A 25191-nucleotide genomic window follows, 5' to 3' on the forward strand; every position below is an offset into this window, starting at 1 on the left:
CCAAGAGCGCTCCCCCCAGCCCGCTCCCCATTTATATACTGAGCATGATGTCACATGGTATGGAATAACTCCTTGGCTAGTTCAGGTCAGCTGTCCTGGCTGTGCCCCCTCCCAGGTACCTGTGAAAATTAATTCTATCCCAGCTGAACCCAGGACAGCAAGGTTCAAGCAAACGACTTGAACTTCACTCATAGACTTAACTGCAAGGTTCAAGCAAATGATTTATTTGAACTTCACTTACAGACTTAGCATGCCACTATTGCAGGTTCTACAGATACAATGGAGGAATGCACTATTGCAATTTTTTTAGGCAAGAGTAGTACACTATTACAACCACAAGCGATTCACAGACAACCACAAGCACACACATGTTTACAAACTTAAAGCATAAACAATATTCACTTACCCCTCCAGGTAAGGGCCCTCAATCCCAGGGAAGCTACCTTGACCAGCGTCCTGATCAAGGGGGGGAAGGGTCTCTCTCCTTCACAAGCCAACTGTATAATTGGAGAAGTGACTCCCCCCATTTCCAACCTGAATCTTAGAGTTTTTATCCCCTGACTTGTGGAATGGTGTGTATGACTATGTCTGAGTGGATTATGATGTATGCCTAAATGGATTAAGTATATCTGAGTGGAGTTTCCCCTTATCTTTCCTTTGTTGGTCTGTGATTGTTTGAATACACAAGGTTGTCATTTGAAACTGAAGCTGAAACCCTCCAGGTTTTCTTTACCTTGCTTCCTCAGCAACTGAATAGTGGTTGGATTGAGACTCAGGGCATACTATTTGTTAAGGGATTTCAAGGCTCAGCGCAGGTTTTGGTTCTTTGAATGGTGCAGCCACTGCCCTGTTTAGTTTAGGGTTTATCAGACAACCCAGGGCTAAGCTGTCTACACAGCTCCCCATGAGTCGTCTCTGCAGAGAGGCAGGGCAGGGCCTCAAGGCAATCCAAGGCTGGGTCACTTTTGTAACCCCCCATGAGTCGCCTGTGTGCAATAGACGTGGTGAAAATTGTGAACTATGAGCCAGACACTTCATACAAACATTTGGAAAAAGTATGCTGTCACCCTGACAACCCCAGAGACACACAAATCACTACAATGTGATGGGGCCTGGCCCATGCCTGTTGAGCACTGTTCAACACTATTCAGTACCCTTAAGGGGAAGAGAAGGTCTCTGGATCTAACAAGGCGACAGGCACTGCAGCCACTCCAACCCTGGCAACAGGCACCGCGGCTGCTCCAACCCCGGCGACCGCCACTGCAGCCACTCCAACCCTGGCGATTGGCACTATGGCCAATCCAACCCTGGCGAACAGCACTGCAGCTGAACCAGTGTACCAACCCGCACCAGTATCAGTTGCCCCCATACAGAAGAAGATATATACAAAAAATCAGTTCACTTAGCGAAGGATGAAGATGAGCCAGGGTCATCACAGGAACAGGAGGAAGAGGCAGAACCAGAGGTAATAACCCGGTCCCTATCCCTGAGTGACCTGCAGGATATGCGAAAAGATTTCGGCCATTGTATAGGTGAGCATATTATCACCTGGCTCCTCTGATGCTGGGACAATGGGGCTAGTAGCCTGGAATTAGAAAGTAGGGAAGCCAAGGAGCTGGGATCGCTTGCCAGGGAAGGTGGCATTGACAAGGCAATTGGAAAAGGGACACAAGCCCTCAGCCTCTGGAGGCGACTCCTGTCAAGTGTGAAGGAAAGGTACCCCTTTAAGGAAGATGTCATATGTCAAACAGGCAAGTGGACCACCATGGAGAGAGTTATCCAATATCTGAGGGAATTGGCCATGCTAGAGATGATTTATTATGTCCCGGACAATGCGCAATTACCCAAAGATCCAGACGAAGTCCCATGGACATGACCCATGCAGCGGAAGTTTGTATGGAGCGCATCATCATCCTAATCCAAATCACTAGCAATAATGACCTGGAAAGACGAAGAGGCACCGACAGTGGATGAAATGGCTTGCCAACTCCAGCAATATGAAGAAAATCTCTCTTTCTCCCTACAGGCCTGCATCTCGGCTGTGGAGAAGCTGTCCGAGGATTTCCAGCAATTCATAGAGGATATGTCCTATTCCCCACCTGTACGGACCAATGTCTCAGCTATTAGGAGGGAGCGTTCCTCTGCCCAAGAGAGAGAATATAGAAGGTACACACCGCGAGGTGCTCTGTGGTTTTACCTATGTGATCACGGAGACTACATGAGGAAATGGGATGGAAAACCTACCTCGGTCCTAAATGCATGGGTACGTGAGCTTCGAGGAAAAACCACCACAAAAGGGGATTCTCCCAGGAAAAATGCCGCTCTGGTTTCCAAACAGAGCAGAAGGGCTGATCTTACTCCTGATCCTCTTGAAGGGACTTCTGAGTCAATTTTATGAGAAGTGAGTACTGGATACTCTGACCAGAATGAGAGGGGCCCTGCCTCCAGCCAGGTGGAGGAAAGGGATAATTGGGTCTATTGGACTGTGTGGATTTGATGGCCTGGCACGTTAGACCCACAGGAGTACAAGTCTCTAGTAGACACTGGTGCACAGTGTACTCTAATGCCATTAAGCTATAAAGGGGCAGAACCCATCTGTATTTCTGGTGTGACAGGGGGATCCCAAGAGTTAACTATATTGGAGGCTGAAGTAAGCCTAACTGGGAATGAATGGCAGAAACACCCCATTGTGACTGGTCCAGAGGCTCTGTGCATCCTTGGCATAGACTATCTCAGGAGAGGGTATTTTAAGGACCCAAAGGGGTATTGGTGGGCTTTTGGTATAGCTGCCATGGAAACAGAGGGAATTAAACAGCTGTCTACCCTGCCTGGTCTCTCTCAAGACCCTTCGATTGTGGGGTTGCTGAGGGTTGAAGAACAACAAGTGCCAATTGCTACCACAACGGTGCACCAGCAGCAATATCACACTAACCGAGACTCTCTCATTCCCATCCACAAGTTGATTCGTCAACTGGAGAGCCAAGGAGTGATCAGCAAAACTCGCTCACCCTTTAATAGTCCCATATGGCCAGTGCGAAAGTCTAATGGGGAGTGGAGTGCCGTGCCGTATATCTTAGAACTTCAATACGAACTAGAGTCAAAGGCAGCCAAGTGGTATGCCACAATTGACATTGCTAATGCATTTTTCTCGATCCCTCTGGCAGCAGAGTGCCAGCCACAGTTTGCTTTCACTTGGAGGGGTGTCCAGTACACCTGGAATCGACTGCCCCAGGGGTGGAAACACAGCCCCACCATTTGCCATGGACTAATCCAGGCTGCACTGGAAAAAGGTGAAGCTCCAGAGCACCTGCAATACATTGATGACATCATCATATGGGGCAACACAGCAGAAGAAGTCTTTGAGAAAGGGAAGAAAATAATCCAAATCCTTCTGAAAGTTGGTTTTGCCATAAAAGAAAGTAAGGTCAAGGGACCTGCACAGGAGACCCAGTTTTTAGGAATAAAATGGCAAGATGGACATCGTCAGATCCCAATGGACATGATCAACAAAATAGCAGCTATGTCTTCACTGTCTAATAAAAAGGAAACACAGGCCTTCTTAGGTGTTGTGGGTTTTTGGAGAATGCATATTCCAAATTACAGTTTGACTGTAAGCCCTCTCTATCAAGTGACCCGGAAGAAGAACGATTTTAAATGGGGGCCTGAGCAACGACAAGCCTTTGAACAAATTAAACGGGAGATTGTTCATGCAGTAGTCCCTGGACCATTCCGGGCAGGACAAGATGTTAAAAATGTGCTCTACACTGCAGCTGGGGAGAATGGCCCTACCTGGAGCCTCTGGCAGAAAGCACCTGGGGAGACCCGAGGCCGACCCCTGGGGTTTTGGAGTCAGGGATATCGAGGATCCGAGGCTTGCTATACTCCGACTGCAGAAGAGATATTGGCAGCATATGAAGGAGTTTGAGCTGCCTCAGAAGTGGTTGGTACTGAAGCACAGCTCCTCTTAGCACCCCGACTGCCAGTGCTGGGCTGGATGTTCAAAGGGAGGGTCTCTTCTACACATCATGCAACTGATGCCACATGGAGTAAGTGGGTCGCACTGATCACACAGTGGGCTCGCATAGGAAACCCCAGTCACTAATAAATAAACTCACAATAAACTGTCAGAAAATGAGAGGCAATATGCCCTGTTCAGTGATGGGTCCTGTCGCATTGTGGGAAAGCATCGGAGGTGGAAGGCTGCTGTATGGAGTCCTACACGACTAGTCGCAGAAACTGCTGAAGGAGAAGGTGAATCGAGTCAGTTTGCAGAAGTGAAAGCCATCCAGCTAGCGTTAGACATTGCTGAAAGAGAGAAGTGGCCAGTGCTCTATCTCTATACTGACTCATGGATGGTGGCAAATGCCCTGTGGAGGTGGTTACAGCAATGGAAGCAGAGCAACTGGCAGCGCAGGGGTAAACCCATTTGGGTTGCCACACTGTGGCAAGATATTGCATCCTGGTGTGGTGGGTTGACCCTGGCTGGGCGCCAGGTGCCCACCAAAGCTGCTCTATCACTCCCCCTCCTCAGCTGGACAGGGGGGAGAAAATATAACAAAAGGCTAATGCGTCAAGATAAGGACAGTTTAATAAAGTGAAAGCAAAGAAAAACAAATGATGTTATTCTCTATTTCCCATCAGCAGGAGACGTCTGGCCACTTCCTGGGAAGCAAGGCTTCAGTACGCGTAGTGGTTGCTCTCGAAGACAAAAATGCCCCCCTTCCGTCTCCCTTTACTTAGCTTTTATATCTGAGCTGACGTCATATGGTATGGAATATCTGTTTGGTTAGTTTAGGTCAGCTGTCCTGGTTATGTCCCATCCCAAGATCTTGCCGAGCCCCAGCCTGCTATTGAGGGGGGGGCAAAAATGTTGGAGAGACAGCCTTGATGCTGTGCCAGCACTGCTCAGCAGTAGCCAAAACACTGGTGTGTTATCAACACCTTTCTAGCTACTGATGCAGAGCACAGTGCTACGAGGGCTGCTATGGGGAGAATTAACTCCATCTCAGCCAGACCCAATACACCCGGCTAGAGAATCTGGTTGTCAGAGTACGTCATGTAGATGCTCATGTACCCAAGAGTCGGGCCATTGAAGAACATCAAAACAACCAACAGGTAGATCAGGCTGTCAAGATTGAAGTGTCTCAGGTGGACCTGGACTGGCAACATAAGGGTGAACTATTTATGGCTCAGTGGGCCCATGACACCTCAGGCCATCAGGGAAGAGATGCAACATATAGATGGGCTCGTGATGGAGGGGTGGACTTGACCATGGATACTATTGCACAAGTGTCAGGACCCTGGCTGGACAGACCAGGGAGTCGTGTTGAATTCGTAAATCTCTCGGGCTAAATTAAGGTGAAATGACACCAAACGATCAGTTAAACATTTTGTTCATGACAGAAGCAAACTGAACTTGGGAGGTATAACAGTAGGTCGCGGGGTTTCTCACAACAGGTATTGGCATGAGACTACCTTAGTGAATTGTGTAACCCGTGGTAACCATATACAGCAATACAGGGAATAAGGAGATCCCTTCAATTGAGTCACGAGGTTCAGAGCAGACCTCCTTGCATTCTAGACTCCTCCTCAGAGAAGGGCCCAGGGGCGGCTGGAACCACTCTTAGTCCCAGACTTGGTCAACGGTTTTATGTCTTAAAGGGATGAGGTGTAGGGATTATGGAAAGGGAAAAGGAAAGAGACAACAAGACAAAGAGAGAAAAAGGGAAAGAGAAAGATTTCACCGGTTCTGGGTCCAGCATTGGTTCAGTCAGCTGAGGGGTCCAGTCAGCCAAGGGGTCCAGTTCCGGTGGGCTTTCGCACATGGGGCTTCAGTTCATGTCCTTTTATCATCCTTGCGCCTCCTTCAAGCGGGCTCTCGAACTTATTAGGCCAATTAGGTGTCATGAGCTGTTTGTGAGCCTTTGGGACTTGGGGGTCCTTTGGGGAGTAACTTCTCCTTCCCTGCAGAAGTGACCATTGTTTGATCTTTGTATCAGAACAGCGAATTAGAACAGGATACTGTGCACCCTCCAGCACACCCTCCCTGCCCTGTTGCTTATGTCTTTTCTGATGGGTGCTCAGGGGCTGCTTTTCACCTTGGTTCCTTGCTGGGCAGGGTTTATTGTTATGCAGAGTTGCTCTTTAAGCAGAAATTGCCCCACCACAATGTTTGAGACATTAACTCTTTCAGTCTCTCACAACAAGTTATCCATGAATGTGAAACGTGCTGCAGTTAAGCAAGCCAAGCGGTTAAAGCCCCTGTGGTATGGAGGGCGATGGCTGAAATATAAATATGGGGAAGCCTGGCAGATTGACTATATCACACTCCCACAAACTCGCCAAGGCAAGTGCCATGTGCTTACAATGGTGGAAGCAACCACCGGATGGCTGGAAACATATCCTGTGTCCCATGCCACCACCCGGAACACTATCCTGGGCCTTGAAAAGCAGGTCTTGTGGCAACACAGCACCCCAGAAAGAATTGAGTCAGACAACGGGACCCATTTCCCAAACAACTTCATAGACACCTGGGCCAAAGAGCATGGCATTGAGTGGGTGTATCACATCCCCTATCATGCACCAGCCTCTGGGAAAATCGAACGATACAATGGACTGTTAAAGACTACATTGAGAGCAATGGGGGGGTGGAACTTTCAAACTTTGGGATACACATTTAGCAAAAGCCACCTGGTTAGTCAACACCAGAGGATCTGCCAATCGGGGTGGCCCTGCCCAGTCAGAACTTTTGCTTACTGTAGAAGGGGGTAAAGTCCCTGTAGTGCACATAAAAAATATGTTAGAGAAGACAGTCTGGGTTACTCCTGCCTCAGGCAAAGGTAAACCCATTCAGGGGATTGCTTTTGCTCAAGGACCTGAGCGCATTTGGTGGGTGAGGCAAAAAGATGGGGAAGTCCGATGTGTGCCTCAAGGGGATTTAATTTTAGGTGAGAACAGCCAGAATTAAACTGTATGATATTAGTTGCTATATAACCCTGCCACTGTATGTTATCATGACTATAACTGTTATATGCTATATCCATAGTACTATAGTAAGAATCACTTAGATCAAGCAAGAATGAACTGTGATAAAACTGAGCAAAGCGCAGTAGTGATGGAACCAGGACTGACTCCAGCATGCAAGAATCCAACGGTGCACACCATCCTCCTGCTGCGTCCAATGTCACCTGCTCGTCACACCGTACTGAAGCTGGATCCTGCTCTGCCGACTGAGAGGACTTTGCACCATCCCTCCTGCCCAGAAAGACTGGTATGACAGATGGAGCCCAACGTCGGGGACTAAATGAACTCATCGAACATTTTATAATCATGGCCCATAAACTAAGGAAATGATATCTCTGTGTGTGTATACTTATATATCTTTCTCTATATATATATCAAAGGATGGAAAAGGTGATGATGATTGACTAGGATGTAACGGAAAGTATGGGAAATGAGTATGACATAAATGTTATAGAATAAGGGGTGGATACTGTCCTGATTTTGGCTGGGATAGAGTTAATTGTCGTCTTAGTAGCTGGTGTAGTGTTATGTTTTGGATTTAGTATGCGAAGAATGTTGATAACACTGATGTTTTCAGTTGTTGCTAAGTAGCATTTAGACTAAGTCAAGGATTTTTCAGCTTCTGATGCCCAGCCAGCAAGAAGGCTGGAGGGGCACAAGAAGTTGGGAGGGGACACAGCCAGAGCAGCTGACCCAAAGTGGCCAAGGGGGTATTCCATACCATGTGATGTCATGTCTAGTATATAAACTGGGGCAGTGGGGCTGGAAGGAATCGCTGCTTGGGGCTAACTGGGCGTCGGTTGGCAGGTGGTGAGGAATTGCATTGTGCATACTTGTATATTCCAATCCTATTTTTATTATTATTATTATTGTCATTTTATTATTGTTATTATTATCATTATTTTTTTTTCTTTTGTGTTCTATTAAATTTTTCTTATCTCAACCCATGAGTTTTACTTTTTTTTTCCCAATTCTGCTTAATCGCTGGCAGGGCTTCAGCTACGCCATACAGTTTCATACTATAAAGACTAATGATACAATAGTTAGGGAGTGAGATTTTCCAACACTGTCTTACGTTCTCTTTCAGTGATTTTCTTCTCCTTTGACATGCACGGGCCATTTTACGTTAACCTTTACGGAAATAATTTTCTTCCATTTCCTCAGTATCTGCTTCTGATTCACTTGTGAGGACATTTGTCAAACTTAATATTTTTAGATCTTTTTCATGCTCTTTTAATCAAGAGATGTTTTTCAATTTTTGCATTATTTAGTTAGTTACTATTATTTGTCTTCTCCCTCTTGCTTTCAGTATCTCAGCTTGTTTTATGTAGACTTTTGTTCTTTGTCAAAAATAATTTCAGTCTAGTATAAAGAATATTGCTAAAGATGTCTGGAACAAGCAAAAAAATTGGTAGCAGTAATTATCTGTTTTTTTGATGATCTCTACTTATTTTGTTGCTTTTAAAACTAAAGTGGCACTATTTGAATGATTGGAAGGATTAACTAAGGCTGTTGATTGTCTTCGAACTGAACCATGTTAATCCCTTGATTAATTGTAGAGTACTGTAGGTTTTTCGAATGCTATGTGAAAATTCCTTGGTAGGGATTACATATACCAAAATAATGGAAACATTACCCCTTTTTTTGTACCCTTAAATATATGTTGTCTTGTTCTTTTGGGGGCACATAATAAGTTGCAGATAACTACTTTTTCCCAGATATATAGAAATAGAAATAGATTCCCAGATATATAGAAATAGATTCATAGTAACTTTACAGATGCTACATCAACATCTTAAACTTGCAGAAACAATCTGAGTTATTAAGCCCCTGCTGCTTCCTGACAAGAAACAAATGGGCTGGTTTTAGAGGAGATGACATTAAACTTGCTTTCATGATTTCTTTTTTTATTAAAAGCCTCAGCACTCTAGTTTTGTGTGTGGTTTGGTTTTTAGACTGAATCTGGCTATGGATCAGAGTCAAGTTTACGACGCCATGGCTCCATGGTGTCTCTTGTTTCTGGAGCAAGTGGATACTCTGCAACATCCACCTCTTCATTCAAGGTTAGTGAATAACATTTTCTTAGTATTGGTGTATAAATAACACACACAACTGGAAAGGAAATAAGCTATGTGAAGACTTATTCACACAATTATAGGAAAACAAACCCAAATCTTTGGTTTATTATAAGCGTTAGTAATTCAGCATGTGATGATGAACAGATCATACAGGAAGCTTTTTCATGCCTCTATGCAGTTGTCCCTCTTAAACTATGGTGTCATTTTTGAATGGCAAGAAAATCAAACCTGTGGGAAGATTTATTAACCTTTCCTAGCATACTTCTGAGAATATCAGGGCTTCTAAATGAAAGGAAATGCTGATTCTGTGACTTAACAAATTTGATTAATACTGATTGACAAATGATGGCTTTCCTTGTTTCATGTGTATAAATATTTAACATTTGAACTTGGGTGGGCTGTACTTCTGGGAGAGCAGAAGAGGAGCAGCACAAGAAAGGGGGGAGTAAAGATTAGAACAAAGATCTTAAACTAGAACTGACTGTTTTCAGGCAAATAGGCATAAACCTGGTAGCATGCAAGATTGTGTTTTTAATAAGCTTTTATTGAATGCTCTAAAGTAGCAGATGCAGTCAAGAGGAAAAATTGAGACCAGTGGACAAAATGAGTAAGAAACACTTTTATATAGTTTCTTATGTTGTTCTAACATTAACAGTATTTCATAGCTGCTGATATCTGAAATGTCTTTAGTGTACTTGAAGAATTTGTTCTTCATAATTGCAGAAATCCTTTTTTTTTTTTTTGGCGTTGAACTATTGCTGAGTATGTAGAAGCATTTGAGCCTTTTTTCTCTTGTGTTTTCAGAAGGGCCATAGCTTACGTGAGAAGCTTGCAGAAATGGAAACCTTTAGAGACATCTTGTGTAGACAAGTTGATACTTTACAGAAATACTTTGATGCCTGTGCAGATGCAGTTTCCAAAGATGAACTCCAGAGGGATAAAGGTAAAACTGTAATTGAAAACTCTTATCTCCATAGAATTTAACTTTTTACACAGTAATAGCCCTATAGTTACTATAGCATTTGATACCATATAAATAAAATACGTATCTTAAATTTACTCTCTAGATATTTCTGCATAAAGTGTTAACTATTTTCACTTCAGAAGTTGGATTCCCATAAAAATCTGCTTAACTTAAATATTAACCTGTAGCTGTCAACTGTATAATAGAAATGTTCTTTTAAGCATTTGATGTTATAGAACAATAATTGTTTACCCCCATAAGATGAATTCAAGTTAGTTTACTGCTGTGTCTCTTACCTTTATTTTGAAAAACAATAGGATATTAGTTTTGATAGGAACAATACATTCTTTTAAAAAGGCAAAGGTTCTGCCACAATGAATGCTCCTGAGATGTATTGGCTGCAGCTAGAGCACTGAGTGCACACTTGAGGTCCTAGTAGACTCAGGTGTGGATGTCTACATATCTCTGAATTGTTCTTCCCAGAGTACAGCTTGTTGTCATATTCATGCACTCTCCTGAGGCATTTATATTCATCCCCACGTTTGTTCTGGCAGCCTGAAACTTTTGGTAGTGAGAAAACAGTAGATAAGTACCATTCCACTTCTTCGAGAACTTTCTAGTGTAAAAGAGTAGATAGTTGCTCAATTGTGGCGCTCTGCTTATCCAGTTGTAACACTGAGATAATGATGTTCTTACCACCAAATCAAGTGCTAAATTTCAACACTGAGCAAATGTTAGTCTCCTGATGTTTTCTGACAGTAATGTTGATAGTGGTCTCGGGTCAAAAAAAAAAGGGGGGGGTTCATGACTGTTGTTATAGGAAAAAATATTAAATGCTGCTTAGCCATTAGCCATGAAGATGCTCTTAGTTCTTTCTTGCACACTAATGAATTGGGAAAGCTTTCTCACTCCCATAACACACTCTCTCTCTCTCTCTCACATTTAGTGGTAGAAGATGATGAAGATGATTTCCCTACAATGCGTCCTGATGGGGATTTTTTACATAACAGTAACAGCAGTAAGGAAAAATGTAAGTGTGTCAACTTTTTCACTGAAAATTCATATGAATGGTATGATAAGCCTGATACAAGATGGGTATTTATGCTCTTTTCTAAGCAGAAAATGACAAGAATAGTTATTTGAATGTATGTGACAGGAAGTTCTTATTTGTGTTAAGATAATCATGAAAAGCAGCTAAGGAATGATAATCTGAGTTATTCTTAACTCGCACAAATATTAATGCAAGCCTGTCAAACTGGAATTTCCTATTCTGTGTCCAAAGCCATTTCCACTACAAAATTCTGTTGAAACGGCTGCATCATTCAGATATTGGGAACTGAGATTTGTAACAGGCAATTGCAGTTTTTCTTGCAAGTGTTATCTGCTTTAGCAGTGTGGCAGAGCACAATGCTTTTCCAGTTAGGTGTGCCCCATTATGTTTTTTTCTAAGTTCTATGGCTACATAATGGTTAAGTCAACATTGTTACTGATTCTCACTCATCATAATTTTAGCACTTTTTTTAACTGTATTTTCCAATGTTATGATGAACAGAATTCTGATTTTTATTCTTATCTTAAATGATCTGGTTATAGTCATTGTACTCACTGCATCCATGCAGTTAATGTGAAGAACTCACGCAAGTCTTGCTGGTTTAGAAATCTGATACTTCTGGCCTGCCAGAAGTTGTGTATGCATTTAAAAATCTATTTGTATTCTTCTTATACTTTCTCTTGTTTCCTGACTGAAATTATTTCAGTATTTACATTTTCTAGTTGTTGACAATTCAGTATTTGTTAGACTTTGGTTCACAAAACTTTGAAGCAGTACAGTTTCAAATCTGATGGAATTTCCAAAAGAAGTACTTACCAAAAGCATTTTTAAAAATGTAGACACTTTCTTCAAGAACCTGGAAAATATATGGGCAAAATAAGCCTTTTCTATCTTCTGTTTTCTTTTTAACTGGCTCTAGTTCCCCGTGTGTTGCATGTTTCCTTGCTGTATTTAAGTGCTCTTTCTAGATTATTGCTAAAACTGTTACGAGGAAAGGAAATGGAAGGAGCTTTCAGTATACTTCCAGAGAATTAATCATATGAGTAGATTTTTTCAATGATATCAAGTGCTTGCTCTGCTAAGGTTTAATTGTAGTGCTGATTTCAGATGTTAAGTAGTGTATAACTCTGAAGTTTTGAATAAATCTTTCTTGCCTCTTATCAGCAAAGATAAGCAAGCTTGCAACACTCACCTGTAAGCAAGTCCACAGATCCACTAACCCTATTTTATATATAAAAGTCTACATTTTTGAGGACTGTTAAGTCAGAACAAACTTCAGAAAACTGAAAAAGCCTTCTTTAAAAAATGTTAAGTGAGAATTTAATTTCACTGCATGACTCATTATGAAAAAGATGTCTTTGTCAAACTTAATTTTTGTAGAACGATGTAGGAGATTCAGCTTAATTTACCTTTAGAACATTTCTTCATATCTACATTATTCTGGTGTATCCGCTATATATACACATTCATTATGTGGAATGTCATTAGGAAAGTGTATCTTTAGTACATCTGGTCATTTTAGAACATTTAAATGCAAAGTGACTTCATTTTTTTTATCATGTGTTTAACAGGAATTTGAAGTGATATCCACATTCCTCTTGTAAAAAGTTCTGTTATCAAGTCTTTAGGAACTTGTGTGCTAAGAAATTGCTATGTATTATGGGTACCTGTATATAAACTCACCCACTATAGCTCACTACAGAAAATAATTTCTTCAACCCTTTGCTTTCTGCAAAACTTCTAATTCCAGTTCTTATGAATCCTGATTCCATTAAATTTACTTTCCATCAATTATTTCTATTAAAAGCTTTATCTTCATTTTAGTTTTTCTATGCCTCTGTTTGATTTCTAAGGTCTAAGTCCATCAAAGATTTAGTAGCTGAGTGCTGCAAAGCTTGATTAGAAATGAAAAATTAGACTCTGTGCCCTAAAGTGGAATCATAAGTCATAAGTGATGCAGTGGGAGAAGTAGGTGTCTCAGGTTGAGACACCCATGCCTGTTGTGCTGGTTTTGGCTGGGGTAGAGTTAATTTTCTTCATAGTAGCTAGTATGGGGCTATGTTTTGGATTTGTGCTGGAAACAGTGTTGATAATGCAGGGATGTTTTTGTTACTGCTGAGCAGTGCTTACACAGAGTCAAGGCCTTTTCTGCTCTTCATACCGCCCCACCAGTGAGTAGGCTGGGGGTGCCCAAAAAGTTGGGAGGGGACACAGCCAGGACAGCTGACCCAAACTGGCCAAAGGAATATTCCATACCATATGATGTCATGCCTAGTATATAAACTAGGGGGAAAGCTGGCTGGGGGCCGCTGCTCGGGAACTGGCTGGGCATTGGTCAGCGAGTAGTGAGCAATTGCATTGTGCATCACTTGTTTTGTATATTCTAATTCTATTATTATCATCATTATTATTACCTTCCTTTTCTGTCCTATTAAACTGTCTTTATCTTAACCCATGAGTTTTACTTTTTTTTTCTGATTCTCTCCCCCATCCCGCTAGGGGGGGGAAGTGAGTGAGTGGCTGCATGGTGCTTAGTTGCTGGCTGGGGTTAAACCACAACACCTGTGTATTGAGCAGAAAACTACTCAGGCTAACTGATAATGAAAGATTTATCTTAAACTTCACCCTTTTCTGAAGTTTTGCCTCAGAGCAGCTGTTAAGATTCTTTGGTTTCTCAAGTTTCAGGTTCCCTTCTTGAAGTCTCTATCCAGTCCTGGAAAGACTGGAACAGTCTTTTTGACTGTAGCTGAGAAGTGGTTGCCTGTATTCTAAACATGGGGCTGTTGTGCAGTCACTGCTCCAGGAAGTGGGAAGCATGGATTCAACCTCTTATTTAGCCTACTATGATAAGGAGTGTTTGAGTCTACTGTTCAAACCACTAGTGCACCAATGTAGTGCTCAAATCACTACATTTAAGACTGATTTAAGGGGCCATACTCACACTGTCTTTAGAAATTTGTTCCCTTCTGCACCTTCCCTCGGTAGGAGGAGAAAGTTAGCATGACTGTAGAGATTTGTGTACTGCTCTGAAGAAGACGTTTTGGATAGGCTTTTTCTTTTCTGTGTTCTCTAGGATCTTTGAGTGAAGAGTTAAAAAGAGCACTATGAAGGTATTTAAATTTATTGCTCACTTTCCAATTAGAAAACCTGGTAACTGAAACTGATCATTTGTATAAAGCACCAAGGGAGAGCCTGGCTGATGCATATTTACCCATTGGGATCTTATATTTTAAGAATGTAGAATCTTGATCAAGAAGTGTTCCCATCCATCTCCTCAGGAAAATGAGTGTATTTGGGGTTAAATTATGTAAGAATAAGAGCAACAGGTGAAACTTAAGGGAACCTCTTTGAAGACGGAAGGTGGTTTTGTACTGGAACTACAAAGATGTAAATGGTATAGAGAGAGGCTGAAAGAGAAATTTGATATAAAACAGTGGGATTTGTGGTGGGTTTTTATGCTTTGAATAGAGGAAGAATATTCACCAACATATTGCTGAAATAATGAGGTTGTTCTTGGAGGAAAACTAATCGTATTGATACTACTGCTATCCACAGAAAATCAACAACAGTAGGTATCAATAAATGGGTCATGCACCCAACCATTTTTCTTTCATTTAGAATTAGTTTAGTGACATAAGATGTTAAGGTGGCATAAAATGGAAAAGATAAAGGAACTTTGTTTTTCTACTTACTTTCTTTTAAAACTAACCTTCCATTTCACTGGAAAACAGATTTGATCAAACAGGTGATGTTTGGGACATCTGGAAAAGTATTACAAATAACATCGTAGGAACAAGAAGGGAAAACTGATCTATCCTAACAGACATAGTGTGTAGGAGAGAAGGGCTGAAGAGCTATTGAAGAAGGCTAAAGCATGGTATGAAAAATCCATTATAAGAAAGGCAAGAGAAAACAATTCACAAATAAAACAAAATGCTTAAAAACAGGATAATTAAAAAGGAACCACTTGGTAGATGCTCAAATTGAAGTTAAAGTAGAAGAAAAATAATACTGCTGCTTCTTTCAATTGGCTACATACAGTTTGATCACCAGGCTAGAAGAGCAGTTGCAATGATAAGAACACTTTCCTATTAGCCTTTAACTTGAACCTACAGATCTCCTGATGCAAGATTTCATTTTGAAACACTCAATCTTGTAGCTGACATGAAAAAAAGGTGTAAAAAAGTGTGAGAGACTGAAAGAGTTAATGTCTCAAACATTGTGGTGGGGCAAGTTCTGCTTAAAGACAAACCCTGCACAGCAAGGAGCCAAGGTGAAAAGCCCATCAGCTCAGACATCAGCAACAGGAGGGGGAGGGCGTGTTGGAGGGTGCACAGCTCCCTGTTCTGATAAGCTGTTCTGATACAAAGATCAAACAATGCCCATGTCTGCAGGGAAGGAGAAGTTACTCCACAAAGGACCCCCAAGCCCAAAGGCTCACAAACTGCTCATTAACCTGAGGAGTTTGGGTGCCAGCCCAAAGGAGGGGCAAGGATGATAAAAGGACACAAACTGAAGCCCCAGGTGCACAAGCCCACCGGAACTGGACCCCTCAGCTGACTGGACCCCTTGGCTGACTGAACCAATGCTGGACCCAGGACCGGTGAAATCTTCCTCTCTTCCTTTCTCTCTCTCTGTCTTCTTCTCTCTTTCCTTTTCCACAATCCCTACACCTCATCCGTTTCAAGATATAAACTGTTGGCCAAGTCTGAGACTAAGAGTAGATCCAGCCGCCCCTAGGCCCTTCTCTGAGGAGGAGTCTAGAAAGCAAGGGGGTCTGCTCTGAACCTTGTGACTCAATGGGAGGGCTCTCCTTATTCCCTGAATTGATGTATATGGTTACACGGTTTACAGAAGTAGTCTTATGCCAATTCCTGTTGTGAGAAACCCTGCCACCTACTACCACGCCTCCCCAGTTCAGTTTGCTTTTGTCATGAATAAAATCTTTAACTGATTGTTTGGTGTCTGGTGTCGTTTCACCTTAATTTAGCCCAAGGGAATTTCGAATTAAACACGACTCCCTGGTCTGTCCAGTCTGGGTAGTGACAAAAAGGAATAGAAAAGATGTTCAGGCTCTCCAAATAGAAAAAATCTCCTGACAAATACTTCTAATGTGCTGAAGTCAGCTGTTGCCGAGACAGGGCTTGAGGCTGTCTTCTGACATGTTCTGGGAAGACAAATGTCTCCTGTGATTAGGAGTGAATCAAAATACTCCCAACCACAGTAAGGAATATCTTGAGTGATCTTATCTTCAAAGAAATAGGCCTTGCGCCTTTCTGAAACAAGTTTGGTTTTGTCCAGAATTATAATGGCTGAAAGGAACTATGGACACTGACTTTGAAACTGCAAACTCTGTATGTATCACTGCTACTTTGAGACTAGTCATTAAAGAATGACTTAGAATATATGATGACTGAAACTGTATGGAAGTATTAATGAGTTGTAGCTGAGACCTAAAGATATCCAGGAACAAAAGCTGGCTTTTTTCCAGGAAATGAGGCTATGTTGCTGCATCTCCCTTACAGTCTACCATAGATTTCTGAAATGATTTTATACTGTTGCAGCCAGGGGTAATTTCTTCAGTGTGTCTAGCACATTGCGTCCTTAAGAGAAAAATCACATCTATAAGTAGCATAGCTGTGCTGGTAAGCCTGCACATGAACATGGTCTACACCAGCAGGACATATTATTAGTATAAACTATTTTTTTCATTAGTGAAGTGTGTTATTGGTGAAGCTCTTGTCTAATTTTCATTATTCAGTGAATCCACTGCATCGCCTCCTTGCCAGATTATACTGACGTGCGGAAACAGACTCCACAATCAGTGAGATTGTAAAGTAGGTATGTTTATTCAGCGCTGGGCAGCACGGGGGGGGTAGTCCCACCAAAGTCGTGCGCACCTGACTCGGCAGTTTGCTTCAAATTTATACAGTCAAGTGTTACATATACATGGAGTTTCGCAATACGCCTATACATAGGCATGACCTATCCCCACTTCATATTAAAATTAGTTCCAAAAAGTCACAAGGCCGGTCTTGGCTGGTTTTTGGGGTCCACTGCTGCTTCTTATCAGGGACTATCTCCTGCCCTAGCCAGCCTCAACAATGCAAACGTTAAGCATCACTTCTCATCCTCTTGGGCCAACAATGCAAACGTTAAGCACCACTTCTCATCCTCTTGGGCCAACAATGCAAACGTTAAGCACCACTTCTCATCCTCTTGGGCCATGTCTACCTCTACTGAAATTTCTTTAACTTCATTATAAGCTAGATAATTATTAAACAGTTCCTATCTACATCCATATATCTACTATATCTACTAAGGTTCCTTTGGCTCCCCGTTTCAATACCACTTTCAGTTTTAGCCTCTTCTGTGTTCCCTCTGCAGCTGTTAGGGGGAGGGAGAGCTCATTATTGCTTCTGAAACAGATTGATCTTTCTTTCTTTCACTCCCATCATTTTTAACTTTTAGGGAGTATTCTTGATTAACATGAAACAAAAAAATAAGCTGTGTTCTACCATAGTATGTATGCTTATTGAGGTATTTGAAGTAGTGTGTGGTGTGTAAACATCTGTTTGAAAACATTTGATTCCTTCTGAAAGGAGGGCATATAAAATCTCTGGAGACTTAAACCATTGCTTAAGACCATGTGATGCTTGCTTTCTGTTCCTTAAGTGTAGATATTGTGCTCTACCATTAGAGAACAACAATTGCATTTCTCTTCCCTACAAGAACTGAGCTGCTTGAAAGCTCTGCTTTACTCTTGCAGACAGATATTGGATAAATTTACACAAATATTTATTTGTTCTCTTTAAACCATAATAGTGGCACATTGACAAACTGACAGACCAGGAAAAGAAAGCAATATCCAACTGGGTGATAAGTCATTAGCTTGCCCCATGGCATAGCAGGAGTTACTTTAACTTGCTGGGCTCAGTCAGCTTCAACATGGGTGTTACTTCTGCTTTCTAATATTTTCTGACATTAATGTGTAGTGTTTGATTTGTTATTCTGTCAACCTACATATGAGTTTGACATAGAATAGGTACTTTTTGTCACACATTAAGTGACTTGTTTAAATAGGCTTGGCAACAGATGGCCTGGTTGACAGCATGAAGTAGTTGTGGGAACTGCAAAACCCCACAGTGCTTGGATAATTCAACACATTTGATACTTTTATGTCATACCTTTTTATGTTGAGGTTTTTAAATCTATAGTTACCTGCTTAAAGCAACCTTGAAATGTTACCTTTTGGGTTTGATTGCATTTTGAAATTGTTCCTTTCTTAGTGCTATATCAGATATGTTTTAAGGTTGCTCTGTGTTAATTAGGCCCCACTTCAAGCTGTCAAACTGCTATTGTTATAAAGTATTCCCACTCCCTCCACCCACATGATTTGCAGAGTGCAGAGTAATACAGCATTACAAGCAGACTTGAAATACAGTATAGCAAGATGAAGCTGAAGGGATGTGTTCCTCCTTTTGAATATCTTTCCTTATCCTGTGGATAGCTGAAAATTATTAGCACTTTTGATTTTTATTTTTAAATTAACTTTCTAGCAAGTCTATTTTCTTCAAACAGTTGTAATATAAAGCATACATGTAAAATGCTTGTTTGAGTTAAAGGCAGCTATCAGTGAATGATTCATGTTTGGTTTTAGTGTTTCCACATGTGACACCCAAAGGAATTAATGGCATAGACTTTAAAGGAGAAGCTATAACTTTCAAGGCAACTACTGCTGGAATCCTTGCTACACTCTCTCATTGTATTGAACTCATGGTAAAACGTGAAGAAAGCTGGCAAAAAAGACTAGATAAGGTAAGATAATTTTCCTTTTACTTTGTTGAAAAAATTGTTTCTTTAGCTTGAAATTGAAATATCAAATTAGCTGGTTTTAAATTTTTTTATTCCAGGTATTGCTTTTATTTTTATGTACAGCATTTATTAATTTTAGGTGCTTTCATCATTTATTACTCCTATAAAATGTTAAAACCTCATCCTGACTGTTGGTGATACAGTAACATTATTCATCATATTCTTTCTTTTCCCAGCCCTTGTTCAGATAGTATTCCTATATTTTTTTATAATTATAAAGAACCTGATAGTATTCTACAGTAATAAGTGTATTGCTTGCAGCCCTCTAAAAGACCTAATTATCCAGGCTTGCAAAATGATGTGCAAATCTCTGAAATGTTTTAATTGTTATAAGAGATGGTGACAATACTGAGGAGAACAACCAGTTCTAACTTTAAAGGTCTAAGATACAATTATTTCACTTACCTTTAGGAGACTGAAGAGATTAATTTAAGTCATGTTTTATAGCAATTGGTTAATTTTTTTTGTGTGGTATTGACGTGTGGAAACAGACTCTACAATCAGTGAGATTGTAAAGTAGGTATGTTTATTCAGCGCTGGGCAGCACAGGGGGTAGTCCCACCAAAGTCGTGCGTGCCTGACACGGCAACTTACTTCAAATTTAAACAGTCAAGTGTTACATATACATAAGATTTTCTAATACGCCTATACATATGCATGACCTATCCCTGCTTCATATTAAAATTATTTCCAAGAAGTCATTTCCCTAAGTCCCTCCTAACTGAGTCTGCGCAATGCCTCCTTGTGGTGGTCGTAAAGATGAAGGCTGTATGTCTTCCTCGCGATGAACTCTTTACCTCTTGCTCCTGCGCAGGCTCAGTCGCCCTTTGGCTTTTGTTCAAATCGCGTGGCCAATCTTGGCTGGTTCTTGGGGTCGACTCCTGCTTCTCATCAGGAACTATCCCTTGCTTCAGTTGGTTACAACAACATATACATTAATCATTGTCCCTCATCCCTTTGAAGTATGTCTATTGCCATTAAAACTCTATTACAAGTTAGATAATCATTAAACAGCTCCTACCCAAATCCATTCTTTACCATAATCATTGAACCCTTACCTATATCTAAAATAAGTAACCATGCTGATATATTTCTCCTAAAATTTCTAGCCCCCCATCTCAGTCCCCCCTTTTTCTGAAAATTTAGTAAATTCTTTTACTATTATGTTAATACATGGTTTCTCTGTCTAACATCCTCTGAAAATATTTGTTAGATTCTAGTTTATGACTCAACTGATTCTTCTTCCATTCACTGTATGAGTCTCCCGTGCTTTTAAAGCACCATAGGCTACACCGCACCATTATGCAAAGGACCATTGACAAGAGAATAATTACTATTATGGTGACAAAAGCTGTTTCAACCTTGCCAGATTTGGTAACCAGGAGGTCAGTTTATCCCATAGTTTAGTAAATCCCCATGATGTATCATCCATGGTAACAAGGTGTAATTCCTCGGAGACCTCCCAAATCTTTCCGATATCTGTTTTTACTTGTCGCCTCTCGTCTATATAAGTACAACAACTTTGATTTATAAGCACACATACCCCTCCCGCCTTGGTAGTTAACATATCTAATGCAAGGCAGTTTTGTATCATCATCTTTGCCAAGAAATCAATTTCGGCTTGTAACTTCCCTAGAGCGTCAGCAGTGGTGTTGGTTAAAGTCTCGACCATTGCTGATATGGAGTATGAAGTTACCAATCTATACTTAAATAGTGGCTAATTTGTTGTACTATTTTTGAAACAAAATGTGGTCCTCTGTCAGAGGATATGGTTGCTGGAACCCCAAAACGTGGTATTATCTCTTGTACCAATGTTTTGGTTACCTCCTGAGCCTTAGCCGTTCTCGTTGGGAATGCTTCTGGCCAACCTGAAAAGGTATCAGTTAATACCAATAAATATCGATACCCCCCTTTTCTTGGAAGTTCTGTAAAATCAATTTGCCATTGTTGTCCAGGCCCATTGCCTTTTCCAATCTGGCCCATTTCCGGCTTTGGGGTATTCTTAGTAGTCTGGAGGCAAAGATCACACTGTTGTGTCACCTGTCTCACCGTGGTATACAAATTTCTAGCTACGATTTCTTTTACTAAACAATTATACAGAGCCTCTGTTCCCCAATGTCTTTTGTTATGCTCCTCCCGTATCAAATGCCACAGTAAGGAAGAAGGAATAATTAGTTTTCCCTGTGGGGTATGAGCCCACCCCTCTTCATTATATGACCCTTCTAAATCTGTAATAAGCTTTTGATCTTCCTTGGTATATTCTGGCTTACCTTTCAGGGAGAGTTGTCTATCGGGAATTAAAGCTCCTTCTATTTTTACCTTTGTTTTGGCCACTTGTTTTGCCTCTCTGTCCACCAGCTCATTCCCTTTTTCCAAATCTGAGCTCACTTTCTGGTGTGCCTTAATATGCATAATCGCTACTTTCTTAGGGAGCTGGACAGCTTCCAGTAACTTCAGAATTTCTTCTGCGTGTTTGATATTTTTCCCTTGGGAATTCAATAGTCCTCTCTCCTTCCAAATTGCTCCATGTGCGTGTATAACTCCAAAGGCATATTTTGAGTCTGTATAAATGTTCACAACTTTGCCCTGGGCCAATTCCAGGGCGCGGGTTAGAGCAATTATTTCTGCCTTCTGTGCGGAGGTGTTCATGGGCAAAGCCCCTGATTCTATTACCTCTTGGCTGGTGGTGATGGCATATCCCGCATGTCGATTACCATTTAGGACGTAACTGCTTCCATCTGTGAACCAAGTTTCCCCGTTTTCCATGGGGTTATCTTTCAGGTCTGGGCGACTGGCGTAGGTTGCTTCGATGGTTTCCAGGCAGTCATGATGTACCGGTTCTCCTGTGTTCCCGCTGAGAAAAGAAGCTGGGTTGACAATGTTAGTGACTACAATCTCCACATCATCCTGCTCTACCAATATAGCTTGATATCTCAGGAATCTTTGTGGAGAGAGCCAGTGTCTACCCTTCATTTCCAGTACTGCTGATACTGTGTGAGACACCAAAACAGTCATTTTCTGGCCCAGAGTAAACTTTCGGGCTTCCTGTATATTCAATATCACAGCCGCAACCGCCCGCAGGCATCCAGGCCAACCTTTTGCAGTCGTGTCCAACTGCTTAGAGAGGTAGGCAACTGCCCATCGATACGGACCCAGGTTTTGTGCTAATATTCCCAGGGCAATGCCCTGCTTCTCGTGGGAGTAAAGAAGAAACGGCTTACTCACATCTGGGAGTCCTAAGGCCGGGGCCGACATCAAAGCCTTTTTCAGTAGCTCAAAGGCTCGTTCAGTCTCCTTGTTCCATTCAAGGTGTTTCTGCTCAGTGGCTGTCAACGCATACAGTGGTTTAACAAGCAATCCATAATTATAGATCCACAATCGGCACCACCCCATCATTCCCAGAAAAGTTCGTAACTCCTTTACTGTCTGAGGTCTCCGAGTTTGGCATATCGCCTCCTTACGGGCCTGTCCCAAAGTTCTTTGTCCTGCACTAATTTCATAGCCCAAATAATTCACTTTACGTTGCATTACTTGTGCCTTTTTCTTGGATACTTGGTACCCTTGAAGTCCCAGAAAGTTCAACAGACTCACCGTCCATGTCATAGAATCTTTTTCTGTCTTGGTGGCGAGCAGGATATCATCCACATACTGCAACAATTTTCCCTCCTCAGACGGGGTTTCCCAGGATTCCAAGTCCTTCGCAAGCTGATTGCCAAAAATGGTGGGACTATTCTTAAATCCTTGTGGCAACACCGTCCAAGTGAGCTGGGTCTTTCGACCACTCTTGGGGTTTTCCCATTCAAATGTAAACAACTTTTGACTGGCTTCATGGAGAGGGAGGCAAAAGAAAGCATCCTTCAAATCTAAGACAGTAAACCAAGTTAATTCAGGTGTTAATACGGTCAACAGGGTATATGGGTTCGCCACTACCGGGTAAAGGTCTTCAGTTATCCTATTTACCGCCCGTAAGTCTTGGACCACCCAATATGACCCATCGGGCTTCCGAACAGGTAATATAGGGGTACTGAATTCAGACTCACACTCTTTTAGTAGTCCCAGCTGCAAAAATTTTTCTATCACCGGCCGGATTCCTTCTCTGTCTTCCTTCTTTAGGAGATACTGTTTAATTCTTACTGGCTTTCGGCCTTCCTTGATCCTAACTTCAACAGGTGGAGCATTTCTTGCTCTTCCAGGTGCATTGGTAGCCCATACCCCTGGGTACACTTGGTTTAAGATGTCCTTGTTAATGCTTCCTTCTAGGGGTAGACTGGTGTCGTGGTTTCAGCCCAGCTGGTAACAAAGGACCACGCAGCCGCTCGCTCACTCCTCCCGCCCCCCTCCGGTGGGATAGGGAGGAGACGGAGGAGAGAAAAGAAAAAAAACCTGGAACCTCGAGGGTTGAGATAAGGGCAGTTTACTGGGACAACACACAAAAAAAAGGTTACAACAACAACAACGGTACTAATGAAAGAATATACAAAAAAAAAGTGATGCACAGTGCAACTGCTCACCACCCGGAACCCGACGCTCCGCCACCGAAAATCGAGAGAGCCCTCCCCCCGGCCTGCTCCCCATTTATATACTGAGCATGATGGCACATGGTATGGAATAGCTCCTTGGCTAGTTCAGGTCGGCTGCCCCGGCTATGCCCCCCCACCTCCCAGGTTCCTGTAAAAATTAACTCTATCCCAGCTGAACCCAGGACATTATCCACCCCTTATTCTATACCATCTACATCATGCCCAGATCTTACATTTTCCAATCAACTACTACCACTTTCCTTGTCTTATATATATATATATATATGTATATGGACATCCCCCCCCCCCCACACACACACACAAATAGTATTCCCTTAGTCGATTGGCTATCCCTCCAATGTGTCCATCAATTTTATTTAGTCCATGACTTTGGGGCTCCATCTGTTGTAACAGTTCTTCAGGATAAGAGAGATGGTGTAAGGTGTTAGGTTGTTGTATGCTGCCTCTGGAACTTGTGGCCGGTACATTTGGTGCAACCCACACCCTTGGCCTGCAGGTCGAAGAGGCTGATCTTGAGGAAATTGCTGGGCACCAGTTCAAGTTCTATCACTGTTGTACTTGGCTCAGTTTCAAAGTCCATCCTTCAGTCATTTGGGTAATTCTTACAGTAATACCCTTGATATGGCATATAGACACTATAGATACAATGACATACATTGGCAGGCTATTTAGCAGTTAAATATCATACAGCCTAATTCACTGGCTATTCTCTCCCAAAATCAAATCTCCCTGAGGTACACATCGAACTTCCCCATCCTTCTGCATCACCCACCAGGTGTACCCAGGTCCCTGAGCAAAAACAACCCCTTGGATGGGTTTGTCTCTGCTTGAGGGGGGACTAACCCAGACTGTCTTTCCTAACATACTTCTCATGTGCACTACAGGGACTTTATCCCCTTCTACAGTATGTGGAAGTCTTGGTTGGGCAGGGCCGGCCCAATTGGTGGATCCTCTAGTATTAACTAACCAGGTGGCTTTTGTTAAATGTGTATCCCTATGTTTGAAAGTTCCACCCCCCATTGCTCTCAATGTAGTTTTCAGCAGTCCATTGTATCGTTCGATTTTTCCGGAGGCTGGTGTGTGATAAGGGATGTGATATACCCACTCAATGCCATGTTCTTTGGCCCAGGTGTCTATGAGGTTGTTTCGGAAGTGAGTCCCGTTGTCCGACTCGATTCTTTCTGGGGTGCCGTGTCGCCATAAAACTTTCTTTTCAAGGCCCAGGATAGTGTTCTGGGCAGTGGCGTGGGACACAGGATATGTTTCCAGCCATCCAGTGGTTGCTTCCACCATTGTAAGCACATGGCACTTGCCTTGGCGGGTTCGTGGGAGTGTGATATAGTCAATCTGTCAGGCCTCCCCCTGTTTATATTTCAGCCATCGCCCTCCATGCGACAGGGGTTTTAGCCGCTTGGCTTGCTTAATTGCAGCACATGTTTCACATTCATGGATAACCTGTGCGATAGTGTCCATGGTCAAGTCCACCCCTCGATCACGAGCCCATCTATATGTTGCATCTCTTCCCTGATGGCCCGAGGTATCATGGGCCCACTGAGCCATAAATAGCTCACCCCTATGTTGCCAGTCCAGGTCCACCTGAGACACTTCAATCTTGGCAGCCTGATCTGCCTGCTGGTTGTTTTGATGTTCTTCAGTGGC

General features: G+C 42.2%; 1 protein-coding gene across 6 annotated transcripts in view; it reads left to right on the forward strand.

Annotated features, from left to right (window-relative positions):
- Positions 1 to 25191, forward strand: part of LOC128136127 (ceramide transfer protein-like) — a 153412-nt gene that overhangs the window by 97986 nt on the left and 30235 nt on the right. For 5 of the 6 annotated variants that reach the window (XM_052775280.1, XM_052775281.1, XM_052775283.1 and 2 more), the window contains 4 exons: positions 8979 to 9086; positions 9906 to 10044; positions 11012 to 11095; positions 18777 to 18934. In XM_052775280.1, the coding sequence (XP_052631240.1) occupies positions 8979 to 9086; positions 9906 to 10044; positions 11012 to 11095; positions 18777 to 18934 (489 nt within the window). The remainder of the gene's footprint in view (positions 1 to 8978; positions 9087 to 9905; positions 10045 to 11011; positions 11096 to 18776; positions 18935 to 25191) is intronic. The other variant, XM_052775284.1, reaches the window with a different exon arrangement.

This window comes from Harpia harpyja, chromosome W, assembly GCF_026419915.1.
Source record: "Harpia harpyja isolate bHarHar1 chromosome W, bHarHar1 primary haplotype, whole genome shotgun sequence".
In the NCBI taxonomy this organism is placed as follows: Eukaryota; Metazoa; Chordata; class Aves; order Accipitriformes; family Accipitridae; genus Harpia; species Harpia harpyja.